We start from the raw sequence: 19,627 nt of genomic DNA on the forward strand, positions 1-19,627 counted from the left end.
GCGGTTGGTATTTTCGATATCCCACAATCGGGCATGGTGACCTCAAACCCTTGGGACGTAACAGCATCAATAATTATGGGAATAATTTTTGAAGTTGCTATTTACACACGCAGTTGAATGGGGCATCGGTAATTTTTGTGAATTTCCTACGTTATCGATAGATCACTAACGTAGGGAAAGCACTAAAATTACCGATACCCCATTCAACCGCGTGTATAAGTAGCAACTTCAAAAATTATTCCTATTATTATTGTTTAAGTAGGGGTCTTGACATTTTGCACACGGCTTTCAAATGGATAAAATAATCTGTTCAGCAATTTTCATTGAATTCTCTGCTTTTTTTCCAGCTATGGACCCCGCCATAATACCCTTAATCGCACTTTTTTTTTACAAAGCTTGAAGAATTAGCGAAAACACTATAGTTGGGATAAAATATGTCAATACCTTTGGTTCAACAAGTCACTCCAATTCTATATGTAATATATATTTTTAAATAAAGAACACTCCTCTATGAATGTATTCCAAGAATAAATCTTCAGAGATAATTAAGAATAAATCTGCTGGTTAGACGCCAATAGGGCTCATCACTATCAGTTGTGACGGCTTTTCGATACAAATGTTGGAAATACCTTAAAATGTTCGAGGCCAGATTCCATACCCACATTCAATATAATTCATAAAGAGACTATGGTCAGAGTGCCAACAAAACCGCAAAGTACTGATAGAGTACTGGATGCAATAATGTCACAAGTATTCGTAAATCACCGAGGTGCATATTCCTAATTGCAGAAATTACAATTATAACAGAAACAAGTGGAAAAGTGCTCTTGTCTTCATATGGTATAATTATTTTTGCTAATAAACTAGTAATATGCTTCCAAATGGTCGTTTTGCACATCCTTTTCGTCTACGGTATATAATTCATTGTTTATTTTATGTTACTAAATGAATTAAATTTTAGTTAATGTCGACAGATACGGCTAAACAATGCTTGCATTTGAGAAAGCAAAATGATTTAATTCAATCGATTCATTAACAAACAATTGATAAAACCTTTGTCACACACATGCATACACGCATACGCACGGACGGTCTAAAAATCGCATTTCCGGATTTTTTGGATCCTAATGGGTTGATATAACACAAAAAATCCGAAACTTGAATTGAAACGATTACAAAGCTTCCATTCGTAGGCAAAAACTTATTGAAGTCCTCCAATAAATAAATATTTCTGAAAACGGGAAATAATACAATACCCAAAAGGCAGTAAACCCTTTTCTTCTTCAATTAGAGAAAAATTTCTTACAACAATTCAAGTATTTATTTCAACAATTCAACGCCTCTTATCATGTGCACTAATATGGCGCAAGAACACCAATTGGCGATTCTTTATTAAATAACACTTGTACGATGCAGTGAATTTTGGAAACTGTTTGTTTATTCCAATCAAAGCAGTACCCTAAATAGATTCAAATTCATGTTAATACCGAAAAAGTGAAACATTAACCGACACAGCAGAATATCTTTTTCTTCCTTTTCCACCAACGCTGGAACTTTCCACTTTGATCATCATTACAAAGTGCAACCTTAGAAAGACTATCACCAGACAGTGAACCCTCGACAGAAGCTGTCTCACAAATACTTGGATTCATATGCCAGTGTAGCATATCGGATTCAACTTTATCATAAATGTCATGGCACTTTTGAATTGAAATTTTTTCCTCCAAATGATACCTCTCTGGTTCATTACGATGATTGAAAAAATGATTCTCGTGAATATTTATTTTCAATTGTTTGAAATCTTTCAGAGGATTTTCCAATTGTGTAGAACCATAGGATTTCTTTGAATCAGATGACATTTCTTCGAGGGGCAGAAGTGCTATTTTTTTTGGATACAATGAAAAGTCTTTCTCTTGGTAGCCAAATGGTGTTATGGGTGTTGTGATATCACTAGCATTATTGGAAAATTCCATTTTAGTTTGCGCTAAAATTTCTCCTTCCAAGAATATCCGGAAAGCCCTTTTACTTGCCTGAACATGCTTCAAGTTAGTTCGACGAGATTTATCAATGCAGTCATCCAAATTGATTTTGACATTGGGCTTTTTCTGCCGACTATTTTTATGCTGCGATTTCTCCAGATTTCCCAATAATAGTCGTCTCTTTGTTCCTCCAATGTGACCAATCTCATTGGCATTCTGTGAAGTGACTAATTCGAATAGCGGCTGTCACTTACTTGCGAGAAAAGAGTGATCACTTTGCCGACGATGCTGGTACATCAATGGAGCTAATAGACTGCTATCTTTGCTCTTGTAGTGTTCATTAAAGTCTAATCGCACACTTAAAAGTTGTAAGGATACATCTTCAGTAGATGCCAGCATCAAGAGGAATTTCTTCACTTGATCCTGGTAAGTTTTCGATAATACCTTCAATTGCTTTGATAGTGTCGTAAGATATTTAGCGAACGCGTTCATTCTCTCGATTGCGTCGGCATCTGTTGTATTCGTCCTGCCCCAAGTTTTACTCTTTTCACTCTGAGTGTTGATGAATTTGTTTGTTTTCATCCTAGCTTCGTACTCGACTGTAGCTCGTGCTAAGAATGTTTCTTCGATACTCTGGAGACTCAAAATTGGATTGTAAACAGTACGCAACTGATCTCTCAATTCCTGGGAATTTTCATCCAAAAGAGTTCCTTTCTTAACCGAATCCACAAAATGGTCATGAGCAACAATGATATCGTCCAATGACGTCGCTTGCCTGAGATTATTGGCAAAAACATCCCACGAGCACTCAATCACTTCGAACAGAAAATAATATTGCATTTGGTGGACTAAGTGCACCATTGAACTTGTTATGAGATGAATGAGATTTTGAATTGGCAGGACTTCTGGCATTCTTCGCAAAATTTTAGCTGTCGTTATTTCATGTTTCCAAATTGTTGAGAGAATGTACTCCATTCGTTTTGCTTTCCACAGTGAAAAGAATACTGCTTGGTACGTTCCTCTGCATGGCTCCAGTATCTACAACGAATTTATTTTGATGAGAGATTAATCATTAATGTATATTATTGGATACATAAAGTGTATGAAGTAAAATACGGAAGTTGTATTGCCAATTGTGTGGGCTGTATCTCTCTAGAAAAAATAATTGATCCCATGATTATTCTCGAGTAATATTATTGGAAGGTGAAACGAAGGAGTACAATTTTCATTTTATTATTTATGGAATATTCAATGGAAGGTGAAATCGTCCAGAAAGTAACCTCCGTTCAGAAATTGACCTGTTTACTCTATTTTGGCTATTTTTTCTCTAGTGAAATATTTTTTTACGTTTGCAGCCGAACATCAGAGCTTTCATTTGAGCCACATTTCACCCTAAGTTTCCGGACATTTTGCTATGATGTTATTATTTAAACTTTGCAGGTCTGAATTTTAATCTCAATATTGAATTGTAGAAAACATTTTAACAATCGAAAATAAATTACAATGTTTACGTTTAGAGGAAGATTAATGCAATTGAAAAATTGTAATTTTTCAAAATTACACACATTTTTTATAAATATTTCATAAACAATCAATTTTCCACTATAAAAATCATTTGTACGGAATCGTAATAAATTTATACATATTCAGAATTTTACCAGAAATTGTTTTCAAACCTAAAAAAAAACGGTTTCCAAAAGTTCAAACAATTTCAATTATTTATTTATCAACAAGGAATGTTAAAAAAAATCACCGTCATGTGAAAAATGTAATTTGAATGACACTGAAAGCCCATGATTTTTTCCCAATTTATCTCACGCAATTTAGTAGACAAATTTGATGATTAAAAAAAATTGAATCTATAATGTGGTCTGTATCAAACTGTAAAAGATATTTAGATATCCTTAATAAACACATTGATATTCTGGATTTCTTTTTCAAATAATACTCTTCAGAAGGCAGGACCTAGCGAAGTGTCCAAACTAGCGAAGCGTTCATTCAAGCAATCAAGCATTCATTAAAACAGTCAAATGTGGAAAAAAAACGAATGAAAATATTTTACAACTCTAGAAATTATGAAATTAAATTTCATACGAATTTCGCGCTCACAGTAATTGGCGTTATTCAATGGACTTTGGATGAAATTGCAAGACTTACAGTGCCGATGGGTCCATCCACGTTGTAATCTAGCATAAAGACATCCCACCCAGTTTCATTTTCGGAAGGTGGTAGCATTCTGATGTCCAGCCTTCTCTGAACATCAATATCCTCGATTTTCGTGCAAGTCGCCCTTATAGCAGTCTCCAACACAGAGGAAATATTATGTGGATACAAGGAATTTGCTGGTTTCGCCAACTGAGGCTCCAGCAAATGCATGAGGTGCTGAATAAAATGGCCCTGCCCCAACAGTAAGTATCCTTTAATGCCTTGCAGATGATCCATCAGTTGATACTCCTTCGTGAGTATCTCCACAACTCTTGTCGACGTCTCCTTGTACGCAGCTTCCATGATGCTTTGTAGTGGTCCATCAGGATCCATATCGAAGAAGGCCTCAACATTACACTTCCCTGGACCATCACTGAAGATTTCAGCATCCCTTCCATGGAGAGGCGTTGAATCCTTGCAGACCTCTCTGAGGAAATTGATACTCTTCCCTGTTCCGAGGATCTTCCTCGCCTGTGACTTACTAATGAAACTGGGGACCATAGCATCTCTGACTAAATACTTTTCATGCCACATTCTGTCACCATTAACGTTAGGCCGCGCCTCAATGAAAAATTCTTGAAATGGATCGTCTAAGATTCCATCAGTGATCCACCGAATGAGCATGTTGTAGAGTGGCTCGCAGACACTTTCTAGAATTCTTTTAACGAGCTTCTGAACTCTTGGATCGCCATGATGACTGAATTCGTAGACAACGGATGCCAGGGCTCCTCCTTTTTGCTCTTGACATGCACGAACAATACTGGCAAGCCATTTCAGGGTTTCCAGAGGGTCGTACGCCCACAGGTGAAGATGAGACAGGGTAACAGGTTCGAAGCCTGTGGATCCCTGTGCCTTATTAATTTCCTCCTGCATCATTGCTATCAACCGATAGTACTCAGATAATTCTTTATGTAAAGCAGCTACGAGGCTGTCTGAAACTCTACCAGCACCTTTGGGGGATATCCTCTCAAGACCACGACGAACAGCATTGTGTAGGTAACCGAGTTCGCTGAGACGAAGGACTGCCTGTTGGTGATAGCGATTGAGTTTGGCTTGGTGACCTATTTGAAAGCCATACGTTGTATCCAATTTTAATATTCTCCCCTCAATGCCCTGGAATGAGTAGATGAGCTCTTGAACGAGAATATCTTCTGATATGCAGTCTTCATTGAATATCCTGCTGGTGCTCAATGGCATTCCTTGGCTGTTCGAATCTGGTGTGTTGATAACAACTATTTGGGCTTGAGATCCTGATGAAGGGGTCTGTGCACTCGTTGATGCCACTGGTGAAGGCAATCCCAGACGCATATCGTGCAAGGAAAACCTGTCGCGCTCTCCTGATTGACTCATGTGGAGCAGAAACACGAGAATTCCAACTCGATTTCTCAAGGGATTGTCTTTCAAGTCATTCATCAATTTTTCCAGGTAAATATTTTCTCTAGTACTGAGTTTATTTTTTATGTGATTGATTACGGATATCTCGTCATCACGAAAAGCCTCAACGCCCTGAGTCGACGATAATAGGCCCAGAGAGAACCTCATGAATCTTCTTATGACCTCTGAAAATGGGGAAAAAATGATGTAGGTCAATTTTCATTTGTGGTATTTTTTCAATTGGATGAATGTCATGATAATGATTAACCTCACCTGGTTTTTGTTCTCCACACATTGACGTTATCATTTGTTGAATCAGGTCGCTGACTGTCTCGGCTTCTGCTGCACTCATGATTCTCAAATATTTTTTCAATTTTCATAACAAAGAATAAAAAAAAATACTTCTAATTGTTCATTGGAGATTTCTTTTGAGGAATGTCAAACGACGCCAAAACCCAACGTCAAATCGATCACGTGATATTTTTAAAGAGCCTTCCGAAAAATTTACGAGATGGCGCCTTAGTAGATTTTTGCGCGGTAAAAAAGCCGTGAAAAAGAGTCCCAACTACTGTCATTTGCGATTTGCGTTCAATATCTGCCGGTTGTGGGTCTGAACGAGCCTTTTTGTAAAACCAACGAGAAATACATTCATCGTTGTACCAGCATTAGAAATTGATATATTAATTAGCAAATCAACTTCAAATAAAAGGTATGAACAAATAATTCTCGTCGAAAGCGATGGAATTCACTTTAATTCTTCGATTGTGTGGCCAACAAACGACTTAACCATTGATTTCATTGTTGATCGTTAAGACCACAATTGCTCAGGAACATGGAGGGATCAGCAGAAACACAGGCATCAGAGAGTCCGGACGACATGATGAGTAATCCAAGACCAAGAAAATGGGGAGAAGATCTCGATGATTCGTTTTATCCTGCTAGCTCTGGAAACAATGCAATCATCAAACAAATATTGGAGAAACAGACACTGGGAGAAAGTATTCCAGATGGGGTAAATCAGGAGGGGACTATCAAGGTTAAGGATTTGAACAGCAGAAAATTCAGGTGAGAATAATTCATTCATCATTAATTGAAGAAATTCAATGGGAATTTTCCGATTAGGTCATTATCCAATTTACGACGAAATATGAGGAGATTTTGAAATGAGGAATCAAATTGTTTTGATAATTCGTCGTAAACTCAACCAGTAGCGAGAGGATAAACCAGTTAACAAATATTTTGTATTTCCTTCGGCTTTTTTACTAGCTATTCCATTAATTCTAATTCTAAACTTTAAGGAGGAATGTCAAAAGACATCAGTTGGAAGTGACAAAATTCCCTACGATAATTGTTTCTTCACGTACGAAAAAATTCAATAGAAAACCTAGCGAAATCGCTAGAAAATTCTATTTGAATTCTATAGGAATTCTATAGGGTTTCTATAGGATTTCTATTGCAATTCTATTAAAAATTCTATTTTTTTTTGCGCTGAGTCTATTGGATCTTCGATAAGGAACAGTCAATACATTTCGAATTTCTGTTCGAATTTTACTCTTGAGGTTTTTTCTATTAGAATTATTGGGCATAAATTTTCCAAGTTTTCTCCGCTGGATTTTGTTTTGTTTTGCATTATAGAATCCGAGTGGAAAAAACGTGGAAAATTGATGCCCAAGCATTCTTATAGAAAAAAATCTTAAGAGAAAAATTCAAACAGAAATTAAAAATCTATTGACTTTTGCTTATCGAATATCCAATAGAATCAGCGCAAAAAACAAATTGAATTTTTCAATAAAATTCCAGTAGAAATCCTATAGAATTCCAATAGAATTTTCTAGCGAATTCACTAGGTTTTATATTGAATTTTTTCATGCGTGTTGACATTTCCTCCGAAAATTCATAGCAGAATGATCCAACAATCAAGGAGGAGAATTGATTCTCTCAACTGAAATCCTTTGATATCTCTTTTAATTTCATAATAGGGAACTTATTATATACATTTTTGGAATCAAAAGTTTAGGGCCTGAGAAAATAATATTGCAATCACGACCGTTTGACATATTTCTCATAAAAAATGGCTTTATTGCTACTGTTTATAAAGAATGGATGAATCGGAGAATTAGGAAATTTGCGTATGAAAAAATCTATACAATTTCCTATAGCATATCCTATGGGATTTTCCAGATAGGATTTCCTATAGGATTTTCTATAGGATTTCATATGAGATTTTGAACAGGATTTCCTATAAAATTTAAGGGCATACGGGCCACAATGAGGGTCAAAAGTGTCATATGGGGATCATGTGGGGGTCATAAAAGAAATAGAGAGTCATAAAGGGTTATTAGAGTCATTTAAGATTAATATGAGGGTCATACAGAGGTCATATAGGGGTTATATGTGGTGCTGCTCCTATGATCTCTATATGGTCGCCATATGACTCCCACATGATCCTCATATAAACCCTATACTGAGAGAAAAACGACAAAGTTCTCAAACAAGTCTTGTGGTAAGAAAATAGTTTTTTGAAAATGATCAAAAAATGATTTTTTTGGGCCAAACATGCAGAGAGTGCGCCGGAATGAAAATTTTTTGTCGCAGACATAAATTTAGTAGTTAAAAAAAATTGCATTCACTGTACACGCAAGAAATGTCATTTCTAGCACTACTCCTTCGTTATTCGATACTCCCATACTTATTTTGCTCCCAAAAAATCGTTGTTTTATGCGAAACAAGGGATAGTAGTTTTTCGTTTCGACTGTCTAATAATCACAGACATGAAATGAATCCTTAAATGAAATAATNCAAATTGAATTTTTCAATAAAATTCCAGTAGAAATCCTATAGAATTCCAATAGAATTTTCTAGCGAATTCACTAGGTTTTATATTGAATTTTTTCATGCGTGTTGACATTTCCTCCGAAAATTCATAGCAGAATGATCCAACAATCAAGGAGGAGAATTGATTCTCTCAACTGAAATCCTTTGATATCTCTTTTAATTTCATAATAGGGAACTTATTATATACATTTTTGGAATCAAAAGTTTAGGGCCTGAGAAAATAATATTGCAATCACGACCGTTTGACATATTTCTCATAAAAAATGGCTTTATTGCTACTGTTTATAAAGAATGGATGAATCGGAGAATTAGGAAATTTGCGTATGAAAAAATCTATACAATTTCCTATAGCATATCCTATGGGATTTTCCAGATAGGATTTCCTATAGGATTTTCTATAGGATTTCATATGAGATTTTGAACAGGATTTCCTATAAAATTTAAGGGCATACGGGCCACAATGAGGGTCAAAAGTGTCATATGGGGATCATGTGGGGGTCATAAAAGAAATAGAGAGTCATAAAGGGTTATTAGAGTCATTTAAGATTAATATGAGGGTCATACAGAGGTCATATAGGGGTTATATGTGGTGCTGCTCCTATGATCTCTATATGGTCGCCATATGACTCCCACATGATCCTCATATAAACCCTATACTGAGAGAAAAACGACAAAGTTCTCAAACAAGTCTTGTGGTAAGAAAATAGTTTTTTGAAAATGATCAAAAAATGATTTTTTTGGGCCAAACATGCAGAGAGTGCGCCGGAATGAAAATTTTTTGTCGCAGACATAAATTTAGTAGTTAAAAAAAATTGCATTCACTGTACACGCAAGAAATGTCATTTCTAGCACTACTCCTTCGTTATTCGATACTCCCATACTTATTTTGCTCCCAAAAAATCGTTGTTTTATGCGAAACAAGGGATAGTAGTTTTTCGTTTCGACTGTCTAATAATCACAGACATGAAATGAATCCTTAAATGAAATAATAATAATGATATAATATCAATCTTGTAACTTAAGGATAAAATATTTGTTGATAAACTTTCCTCTATACGAGATATTTTCATCCGGAAGAGGCACCGTCTGGTGTGAATTATCCGCCTCTTGAGCCAAATATTTCGTTGCTGTCGAAAGCAAAACAATTATTCATGTTTGAGACTTTCAAATTCGAACCAATCAAATTCTTTTTTGGCAATTTTCAACTAGTGATTTTGTTGGCCCCAACAAGACTTGTTTGACAACGTGTTTGTTTTTCTCTCAGTGTATATGACTCTTTTAGGCCTCATTCTGACCCCTATGACCCTAAGTTTGATAGGAAATCCTATTAAAAATCTTATAGGATATCCTATAAGACATCCTGTAGGAAATCCAGTCGGAAAAATCTGATAGGAAATCCTATAAGAAATCCTATAGAAAATCCTATCTGAAAAATCCTATAGGATTTTTTCGTACGTGAAAACTTACCTCCATGGCAATTGCCTATTGATTGGTGCTGCCAATGATGCAAAACATTAGTGTCACATTTTTGATGGGTTTTTCAGGGTGACTATTACTGTGCAAGTCAGGTCAGTCCATCCAGGCGGTATGATAAAAACTAAAAACGGAAGACATTGTCTTGCTTTCACAGTTGGTGATGAGACTGGAGAAATAAAGGTCATGGCCTGGGAAGAAGTTGCAATACCTCTGTCAAACCTACTCGAGGTTGGACAGTCCATAAAAATAATGGAGGGGCATGTGGAAAGTTCAAGATACGACCCAACACAATATCTCATAACATTGAGTCAAGGTAGCACAGTTGAAGTTGATAAAGGGAATGGAGAAACTTATGTGGTTGGTGCTCGTGGATGTCAACCATCTTTAGTTCGATCGACATCTGACACAAAGCTAGATGGACTTCAACAAAAAAGACTCTGCTTATCTGGTGGAATAAAGAAGAAAGTCTCTGCATTAACATCTGCACAAAACTGTGACTGCATCGAATTAGAAGTGAAGACTATGTTAACAAATGGAGTTATTTTGAGTTCGACAGGCAAACAGTATCTGCGTTTTATTGGTAATGATGACACTGGAGAAATTTGTTGTTCAGTTTTTGAGCCTCATTCTCGCACAGTAGGTCCTCTTATTCAGGTAATACTCAAGGGTGTGTCATAATTTTCGTCAATTTTTCTATTTTATCCAAAACTTCTTTGCAGTTTTTCTGTTAAGGGGAAACGGAACCCCTGCGTTTATATGAATCTTTAGAATTGAGTTTTCTCCTGCAATTATTATTGTTTATTCATTAAACTACTTCATTGACTCAACAATGCGATAATCGAGTCGATAAAGTAATTTCATAGATAGAAATTAATAATTGTAGGAGAAAACACAATTCTAAGATTTGATGCAGACAAAGGGGTTCCGTCTCCCCTTAAGGGGAGACTACTATGAGTTATAAAAATCGCGGGCTATTGGAGTGAGATTTCTTATGCATTGAAGATGGATTATATATGTCTAAAAACGAAGAATTAGTGCAATAAAATTAATCGTTTATTGTTCGTTTGCCACGCAGACGCTTTAAATGTTGAAAATAGTTCAGGGGCTCTAATTTTTGAGCTGCAGAATTTTTTTTTTTTAATTTTTGAAAAAATGTGTAAAATAATAATTACGAATCAATTTTTGAAATTCGACTCCTGCACAGCTAATTTCGTTTTGTTTAATATAAAAATTTGCGCCATTCATGCAAAATGGACAGAAAAATAACCCTTAAAATAGATGAAATATATTCTCGAGTTTTTCAGAAACATTTTTGGAGCTATTTGAATGGTGCAATTTTTTATTAAAAAAAAAACAAAATTAGCTGTGTAGGAGTTGAATTTCAAAAAACGAATTCATAAGTGTTATTGCACACATTTTTTCAAAAATTTTGAGAAAAAATAAACCTTTGTAGCTCAAAAATTGGAGGCCCTGGACTATTTGTAACATTCCAAGCGTCTGGGGGGCAAACGAGCAATGAACTATTTTTTTGCACTAATCATGCGGTGTTAGACATGTATAATCGATTTTCAATGAGTGAGAAATTTCATTCCAATAGCCTACGACTTTAAAAACTCATAGTTGTCTCCCCTTAATTCAACATTTTGGGAATGATTAGGTTTAGAAGAGAATATCAAAGGAAGTTTGATGTTGGAAATTTGAAAATTTATTTGAAAAATCTTCTGATATTGTCTCCTGAGACGCCATATTCTTGAAATATCCTTTCAAGAATTAGTTGAGATTTTTATGTTAGATATGAGGTTTATCTGTTATTTATTTTGTTATCTATGAAATTGGTAGACTTAAAATTTCCTTTTCTTTAATAAAAAATAGGATCTTGACATTTCTTGCTGAGTCCACCCTTTAATGATCTTATTCTATAATTCCTAACGAAATTAGCTTCAATTTTGTATGAAATATTTTGCTCGTTACGATTTCGTGTATAAATTCATAATTAAATATTGTGTTTACAGGTGGGAGTTTATCTTCAATTGAAAAACATAAAAGTCAAGGCTGTCAACACAGCCTACTCCACATTCTGTAACAATGATTTTGAGATTGTTCTTTATTCTGAGAGTCGCATAGAAATTCTGGAAGAAAAGACTAGACAGGTTGCAGCAACTGGTGAAATATCTCCAAAGCAGGTAGAAGAGCAAAAAGCTTCCGAGCCTATCAAGGACCCCGAGATTCAACCAATGGAGGTAGAATCAACGAACCTTCCTGGTGCAATCGCAACAGCAGCTGCTGGAAGCTGCTTATCTCGTGTACAAAAGCAGAAAATCAATGAATTAACACCTAAATCGCGCTGTATATGCATCGAATTGCAAGTGGCGGTGATGTTAACAGATGGAGTTGCAACGAGTTGCGGGGGGCGGAAGTACGTCCGTTTCATTGGTAGTGATGATACCGGAGAAATTTGTTGCTCAATTTTTGAGCCGCATTCTCTCACAGTGGGTCCTGACATTCAGGTAATTCTCAAGAATGCATCATGATATTTAAACAAAATTTTTCTGTTTGATAAAAACCTTCTCTTCCATTTTTTCATTAACTAAATATTTCGAAAATGATTGACTTCAGAAAAGAATGTCAAAAGAAGTTCCATGTCGAAAATTTGGAGATTTATGAAATCAAATCTTCTGATATCGTCTCTTCAGACTACACTTTCTCCACATATTGGTCCTATAATTAACTGAAACCTTAATATTGGACATGATATTTTTTATTGTCTTCCTAATGAGTTGATGGAAAAGAAAATGTCGAGGCAACGTGTTTTTTAAAATTCCTTTTTCGTCAACTGTATACGTTTCTTAACATTTTTTGCTGACTCCACTCACCATTCATTCTATTCAATAATTCTCAATGAAAAATTAGTTTCAATGAAACTTTTTCTAATTATGATTTTGTTTGGGATATGGATAAAATCATAATTAAATTTTGTATTTATAGAAGGGAGTTTATCTTCAATTAGAACGTCCAATACTCAAGCCTGTCAATAGACAATACACCGTTTGGTGCGAGAATGCTTTCGAAATTAATCTTTCTCATAGTGGTAGCATCAAAATTCTCAAAAAAGAGACTAAGCAGGTAGCAGCAACTGATGAAACACCTCCCGAGCAGGCAAACGAGCAAAAGATATCAGAGTCTATTGAACAACCCGTAATTCAAGCGACAGAGATGAAACCAAATGTCCCGACTGATGAAATTGTTCCAACCGTTATGACACTGGCTGACATAATTAGAAGGCCCCCACATTTTGGTGAAAGGTGAGTGAAAAATTCTCAACCATTGAATTTTGTTATTTGGGAAAATATTTCTACAATCATCGGTTCAAAGAAAACATGTCAAAATTTATGTTTCGTCGATCAGAAAATTCTCAATAACAAAAATTTTCTGAATTTTTTATCCAAAATCGCTGATTACAGAGATGATCTCCCAAATAATAAAGATATATCTGTAAAAAATCAACAATTCATTAACTAATTCATCATTCGTTCAAAGTTACACGTTCAAGGCATATATTGGACTCGAAGTGAAGTGCTTCGTGTTCCCAGAGCTTCTCACAGACTATGAACTACCTAGACATTATATTTTGTTGATTGGAAAAGGGGCAGTCGGGGAAATTTGTTGTTCAATTTACAATCCCCATAAGATTGCCGGAGACATTAAAGTGGGTACATATCTGAAAATGAAAGACGGGCAATTGAAAGCTGTAGACCACAGATGGCCCATGTACTGCGATAATCCTTTCGAGATTGTGATAAATGGAGGGGACAATATCGAAATTGTAAGGGAGCTGAGTGGAAGTGGAGAAGACAGAATTGTTAATCTTGATTATTTGGATCAGCTGGAAGATCAGAACCTCTACGATTTCGTTGGTGAGATGATGGAATGAATGAATGTTTTTCTAGAATTCAAAAATCATTATTAATGTGACGATTTCAACACATCATTTCTATTTTCGTTCAAAATTGTCTGATGTTTTCGGTCATATCTTTCGAACATTTTATCAAGAGACCTTTTTCACGAGATATAGATTACAAGAAAGATCTCTCGAAAGCTTCTCCTGTATAAACTCGTTTTGTGATGATTGCATTGATATTAAACAACTTCATATTGACGATGAAACCTATGCTCATCACGTATTCAATGAATACGTAAAAATGACTTTTGAAGTTTTTTGAATATAGTTAGAAAACGAGAGAATTTAATAATTACCAGTTCATATGGATGGGATAATGATTTTTCCAGATGTACTTGGAGTGCTGTGTCGTTTCGAGAATCTTCAAAACGTTCTATTCGCCCCTCTTCCTGCAATAGTAATTACGGATAGCTCTCGTGTTCAGGTGAAAAAGCAAAAAATTATTTTCTACGATTTCTAGTTGAAAACAAATATTTCATCATTCGTGCAATTATTTTGATAATTATCGATTTTCAGAGAAAATATTACAAAATTTTTCTTGTTGACCCTGGAATCTCAAATACTGAGAATTTTCGAATATTCTCCTCTGAACTTAATAATTAACGAAATTGTTGCGCACAGGGAAAAAAATATCTCTTATTTTCAATTGACTTTGCATTTTCTCCATCTTTCCATAGGTACCTATAATTTTCGCTAGGTTATCCTGGATGGATCGCTCCTTATCTGTTAATACGATAGTCAAATGCTGCAACCTACAAGTGCGCAAATTCCGGGGAAATTACCAACTTCACTTCGTGCCGGGAAAATCAAGAATCACACAACAACAGACAGACGAACTAAGCGAGGACGACAGGTAACAATTCGTCAATTAAATAATTTTTCATGTTTCTTTCATTAGAAATAATTATTGTTTTCGAATGGAAGCATTGAAATAGTTCGGTTTTTACATTTTGTAATTTTTTTCGGAAATTATATAGAATGGTTTAAATCGTAAGAATACAAAATTTGGTGACAACGGCCATATGGGCGGGTATTCGCCGGCAGATCTTTTTCGCAAATCAATTTTCAGTAATTTGAATAGTTAAGGATATCCAAGTAAGGATAAGTTATTGATTCATGAACAAATGATTTTTCAAAATATTCTCGATATTTCAATTGTTGAATGTTAAGATTCGGATCGGGAATTTATTGGTTCGACCGGTAATTTCTCCAGTTCAATGCTTTTCTTTACAATGATTTTATTATCTAATCTTTACAGGTCTGAAATGAAATCTCAATATTGAACCGTTAGAAAAATTTTTAAAAATCTGAAAAAATCAGAAAGTTTACTTTTGGAGAAAGATTAATGAACTAAATAAACAAGCAGGGGTTCGAGCCTTTTTGGCCGAAGCCATCTGACCGTTACTTTATGTGTTATAACTCTTTTTCTTTCTTTCATTTCTACCAATTCCATTGGTAGTAAGCTTCCGAATGGGATAGAAGGCATTCGGATAGAAGGCATCGAAACAAATATTTTGAAAAAAAAAATTGAAATCGGTTGCGCAGTTTTGAAGCTGTTGAGAGGAAGATTCTGTACAAATTTCAAGTTGATATCTCAATTTTTGCACAAGCTAGAGTGATTACAAGGATTTTTATGAAAAAACAGAAAAACGGAAATATCTCGAAAACTTTGTATGAACGGGTATATATGTTTTGATTGATTCGGATAGAAGGCATCGAAACAAATATTTTGAAAAAAAAATTGAAATCGGTTGCGGAGTTTTTAAGCTATTACACATAAAAGTTTTCAGAGAAAGTTGAATATCTCGAAAACTACCCATGCGATTGAGCTTATTTTCAATAAGAAGGATTGTTATCATGAGAGGAAGATTCTGTCCAAATTTCAAGTTGATATCTCAATTTTTGTACAAGCTAGAGTGATTACAAGGATTTTTATGAAAAAACAGAAAAACGGAAATATCTCGAAAACTTTGTATGAACGGGTATATATGTTTGGATTGATTCGGATAGAAGGCATCGAAACGAATATTTTAAAAAAAGAAAATTGAAATCGGTTGACTAACTTCGAAGATATTAGCGAAAAACGATTTAAAAACGAATAGCTTTTTCTCAAAATAGCTTTTTCTCACAGAGTTAATCCTTAAGGTCAAGGTCTATAATCTAAGGTTAAGGTCTATAATCTGACAAAATTTCAGATTTTTTGGAATAAGTTTAGCCAATTAATTAGTCAATTTTCCAAAAACTGACCACCGGAAAGGTGGCGATGGACATTGACACCGACAGACATGGTCGCCAAACTTCGCATTTTTATGTTTCAGATCATTCTACATAATTTCCAATCAAAATTAGAGAATGTGAAAACAGCACGATTACAATGCTTCCATTCGGAAGCAAAAATTGCAATTTTTAAAAATTACGAGTATTTTTTTATAAATAATAAACAATCAATTTTCCACCATAAAAATCATTTGTACGGAATCGTAAAAATTTATTCATGTTCGTGATTTTACCGCAGAAATCGATTTCATGCCTTAAAAAACTGAGGTTTCCAAAAGTGAAACAATTTCAATGATTTAATGATAAACAATGAAAGTGTAAAAAAATAATAATTTTGTGCTAAAGATAATTTGAATGATGCTGAATATTCATGATTTTTTTCATTTTTTTCCCGCAATTTAATTGACAAATTTGATGATTGAAAATGGCTGAATCTACAGTGTGGTCTGTATCAAAGTGTAAAAAATATTTGGATGTCCTTAAACCACTAAAAAAAATGTACAAAATTAGAAATTTGGTTCGATAGTATAGAATTGGACTAACTACATGTAAAATTTCAGTTCGATCGATTCATTAGTTTGTGAGAAGTAGCCATTGATTTGTAAATAGTTTCTTTGTAAATTCTTCCCTGATTCATCCTTAATTGATATTTTCATATTCTATTCTGACATGGATGACCTTTCTGCCTTTTACATATTTACCCACCCCACATCTGCGTTACCATGGGCCGGGTGGGCACGCATCCAAGTACTAACCAGACTAAACGCTGCTTGTCTTGAACGCCCACCGGAGCCGCACGCTACTCGTGTAGGGATGGGCGATGTTCGCCGATTAATCGAAAACATCGATTTTTCATGCCCAAACATCTTTTTTATTCGATGTTTTGAACGGCCGATTAATCGATTTTCGATTCTTTTTTCCAAACATCGATGTTCCTGGCCAAGCTAACAAAATTTTTCACTTTTGCTTCCGAATGGAAGCATTGTAATCGGTCGATTTTTCGATTCGCTAATTTTGCTTGGAAATGATGTAGAATGGTGTGAAACGTAAAAATACAAAATTTGAGGACCATGTATGTATGTGTGTCCGACAGTGTGTGTCGATTTTTTGGAAAATTTTTATAAATCACGACAAAAAAAGGACTAAAGTTGAAGCTAAAAATCTGAAATTTCATCACATAATTAGTATTACTTTGGAGCATTTCTGGGCGCAGTTTCAGCTCAATCGGCCCAGTAGTTTCTAAGATACAGCAACTTCTCAAAAATCTTTGCTCCTCAATATCTCAAAAACTACGTGACGATGATATCTATCGGATCAAATCATAATATTGCTATGTAACTATAGGCAGTTTGGTAACAATTGGCATTTTTTATTTTTATGAAAAACTCGTTGTAAGCACTTTAGCGCCCGGAAAAATCAAGATAGAAAGTTGAAATTTGGTACGATTGTAGTTCTTATGATATTACAGGATGGGATTGTGGATGGGTAGTTTAGGAGATATTCAACTTATTGTGAAAAACTGTTATGCTTAATATCTCCGAAACTACTGATCCGATTGACTTTTTTTTTCATAATATTTGTCATGGTATCTTCTATCAAAATCAATCAATCAAAATATGCATACCCTCCCATACAAAGTTTTCGAGATATCAGCGTTTTTTTAATTTTTTAAATTAAAATTCAATGTGGGCTCTATAATACGCGTTAAACTTGGACTAAACATTTGAGATTCTGGCTCCTAATTTGCATGATTAATTGTGGGACACATTCGTGTATAAAATTTTGTGTTAATCGATTCAGTACATCCTGGCATAGAGTAATTCATCCGAACTGCTTTTTTTTCTGAAAAATCGCACATTACTATTTTATCAATGTTTTCTATCTCTGCATGACTTCAAAAGTCATAATACAAATATTCAATAATTGATATTCAATTATTAGGAGTCCTTAATATGAATTTAATCATTAAAATCATAAGGATGAAGACAATTGATGTAAGACAAAATATTACAAATTAAAATCGATGGAAAAGTTGGAAAATGATGGTAATGACAAATTTTTCTTTGAAAGATAATAATTAATTAGTAGCACCACGAATATACTGACTGATTCATGACGCCTGTCTCTGACCATTTGTGGGGACACAGAGGAAAGAAAAATGTTACAAATATAGGCGTCGCGTTTTGGATTAATCATACGTCATAAGAAATGGAATGTGCAGAACCAGTACGTCTGGCTGCCCAAATATTAATACTTAAAAATATTGATCTTGATCAATATCAACGATTTTTCAATTTTCAGCGAAAAACATGCGAAAAAACGTAAAAGAATGATATTTTCTTATGAAATTTGACGATTTTCCATGAATAAATGATGGGATGGAATTTTTTTTTTTACGAACAATGCATTTTCATGGGACTCGACTCTGACTGGATTGAAATTGGAATAGTCTCGGCATTTTTTAAGTTATTTAGATTATTCATAATTAAGGAAAATTTCAAAATTGGCAACTTTACTGTAATGACCAAAAGGAATTGGCCAGGAAGTTATTGGTGAAATCCATAACGGGTCATATCCAATTCCACTCACTCGTCCGTGTCGCACTGAAACCAAGGAATAAGTGATCGGCACTGTTTTTTTATGTGTGAAATTGGAATTGCTTCCATTCGGAAGCTTATTATCAATGTAATTGGTAGAGAGAAAAAAAATAGTAATGATGCATAAAGTAACGGTCACATGACTTCTACCAGATAGGCTTCTACTCCTGCTTGTTTTGTCGAAGAATAATGTTGATTGATTGAGAATAAACAAAAGAATAATTTATCCACAATAAGAAGTAATTATTTTCTGCAGTATGCATGTTATAAATGATAAATGAACAAGTCCAGTCTGTTGTTTTTATTAAATTGAAATTTTTAATTTGTTTTTAATTTAAACTTTTCACAATTGTTGCAGCTAACGGAAAATATCCAATATATTTTTTTCAATTAATCAAAAACCCTGCGTCGAGATTCAAAAATTAACTCTCCAGCAGTACTTATCATTGAAATGTAAGTTCCTCGGGTTGTATTTTTTTCTTCTCCTGTGTAATAAGAAAACCATCGATTTTTTAAATAATCGATGTTTTTTTTCTGAAAAATTGATTCACAACATCGATGTTTTTAAAAAACATCAATTCTTCGATAATCGATGTTTTTGAAAATATCGCCCATCCCTATACTCGTGTGACCACTACTGTCGCTTCCCTATATTAATAATAATTCTCTCAAAAAAAGATTATTGTCGATTTAATAAATTTTCTATATTCTAGCGAGTTTCTGCTCTCACATCGCCCTGAAGACTAATACGGATGCAAATTGATGTCCAAAAGAGAAACTATAGTATTTTGGTATTATTCTGATTTAAGTGTTTAATTAGATAAGATTCAAAGTTTTGTACCTTTCGTTTACAATTAAAATGTTTTTTTATTATTTTTTGTTACAAGCATCTATAAAAAAAATAAAAATTGAAGAAAAGTATTACG

The 19,627-nt window shown here is 34.4% G+C and overlaps 2 protein-coding genes across 5 annotated transcripts; one reads left to right on the top strand and one right to left on the bottom strand.

The window, feature by feature from the left end:
• Positions 1–1,416: 1,416 nt before the first annotated feature.
• LOC107046001 (gamma-tubulin complex component 3) lies at positions 1,417–6,019 on the bottom strand. The gene is made up of 3 exons (XM_015268451.1): positions 5,832–6,019; positions 4,137–5,743; positions 1,417–3,017 (listed from the first exon to the last, which is right to left on the bottom strand). Exons 1-3 carry the CDS (start codon positions 5,908–5,910, stop codon positions 2,226–2,228), a joined length of 2,478 nt encoding a protein of 825 aa, XP_015123937.1. The 5' UTR covers positions 5,911–6,019; the 3' UTR covers positions 1,417–2,225.
• A 93-nt stretch (positions 6,020–6,112) lies between these two features.
• LOC107046003 lies at positions 6,113–19,585 on the top strand. Of its 4 annotated transcripts, XM_015268454.1 has the most exons (10): positions 6,113–6,267; positions 6,372–6,623; positions 9,938–10,523; positions 11,882–12,376; positions 12,855–13,171; positions 13,407–13,783; positions 14,157–14,251; positions 14,505–14,680; positions 19,060–19,154; positions 19,415–19,585. In XM_015268454.1, the coding sequence occupies exons 2-9, from the start codon at positions 6,391–6,393 to the stop codon at positions 19,061–19,063; spliced, it is 2,283 nt and encodes a 760-aa protein (XP_015123940.1). In that variant the 5' UTR covers positions 6,113–6,267; positions 6,372–6,390; the 3' UTR covers positions 19,064–19,154; positions 19,415–19,585. The 4 variants fall into 4 exon arrangements, with proteins under 4 accessions (XP_015123940.1, XP_015123938.1, XP_015123941.1 ...); XM_015268452.1 differs by lacking the exon at positions 19,060–19,154; XM_015268455.1 differs by lacking the exon at positions 19,060–19,154 and having other exon boundaries at positions 13,026–13,171.
• Positions 19,586–19,627: the final 42 nt, after the last annotated feature.

This window comes from Diachasma alloeum, unplaced genomic scaffold (assembly GCF_001412515.2).
Source record: "Diachasma alloeum isolate Michigan unplaced genomic scaffold, Dall2.0 Dall_scaffold_01174, whole genome shotgun sequence".
Classification (NCBI taxonomy): domain Eukaryota; kingdom Metazoa; phylum Arthropoda; class Insecta; order Hymenoptera; family Braconidae; genus Diachasma; species Diachasma alloeum.

Bases quoted from the DNA above. Each gene is read 5' to 3' on its own strand.
- LOC107046003 (XM_015268452.1), top strand. From the start codon at position 6,391: ATGGAGGGATCAGCAGAAACACAGGCATCAGAGAGTCCGGACGACATG. The intron at 6,624-9,937 runs GTGAGAATAATT...TGGGTTTTTCAG, and splicing joins TTGAACAGCAGAAAATTCAG to GGTGACTATTACTGTGCAAG. The intron at 14,252-14,504 runs GTGAAAAAGCAA...ATCTTTCCATAG, and splicing joins CGGATAGCTCTCGTGTTCAG to GTACCTATAATTTTCGCTAG.
- LOC107046001 (XM_015268451.1), bottom strand. From the start codon at position 5,910: ATGAGTGCAGCAGAAGCCGAGACAGTCAGCGACCTGATTCAACAAATG. The intron at 5,744-5,831 runs GTGAGGTTAATC...CCCCATTTTCAG, and splicing joins GTGTGGAGAACAAAAACCAG to AGGTCATAAGAAGATTCATG. The intron at 3,018-4,136 runs GTAAGTCTTGCA...AATTCGTTGTAG, and splicing joins TGGATGGACCCATCGGCACT to ATACTGGAGCCATGCAGAGG.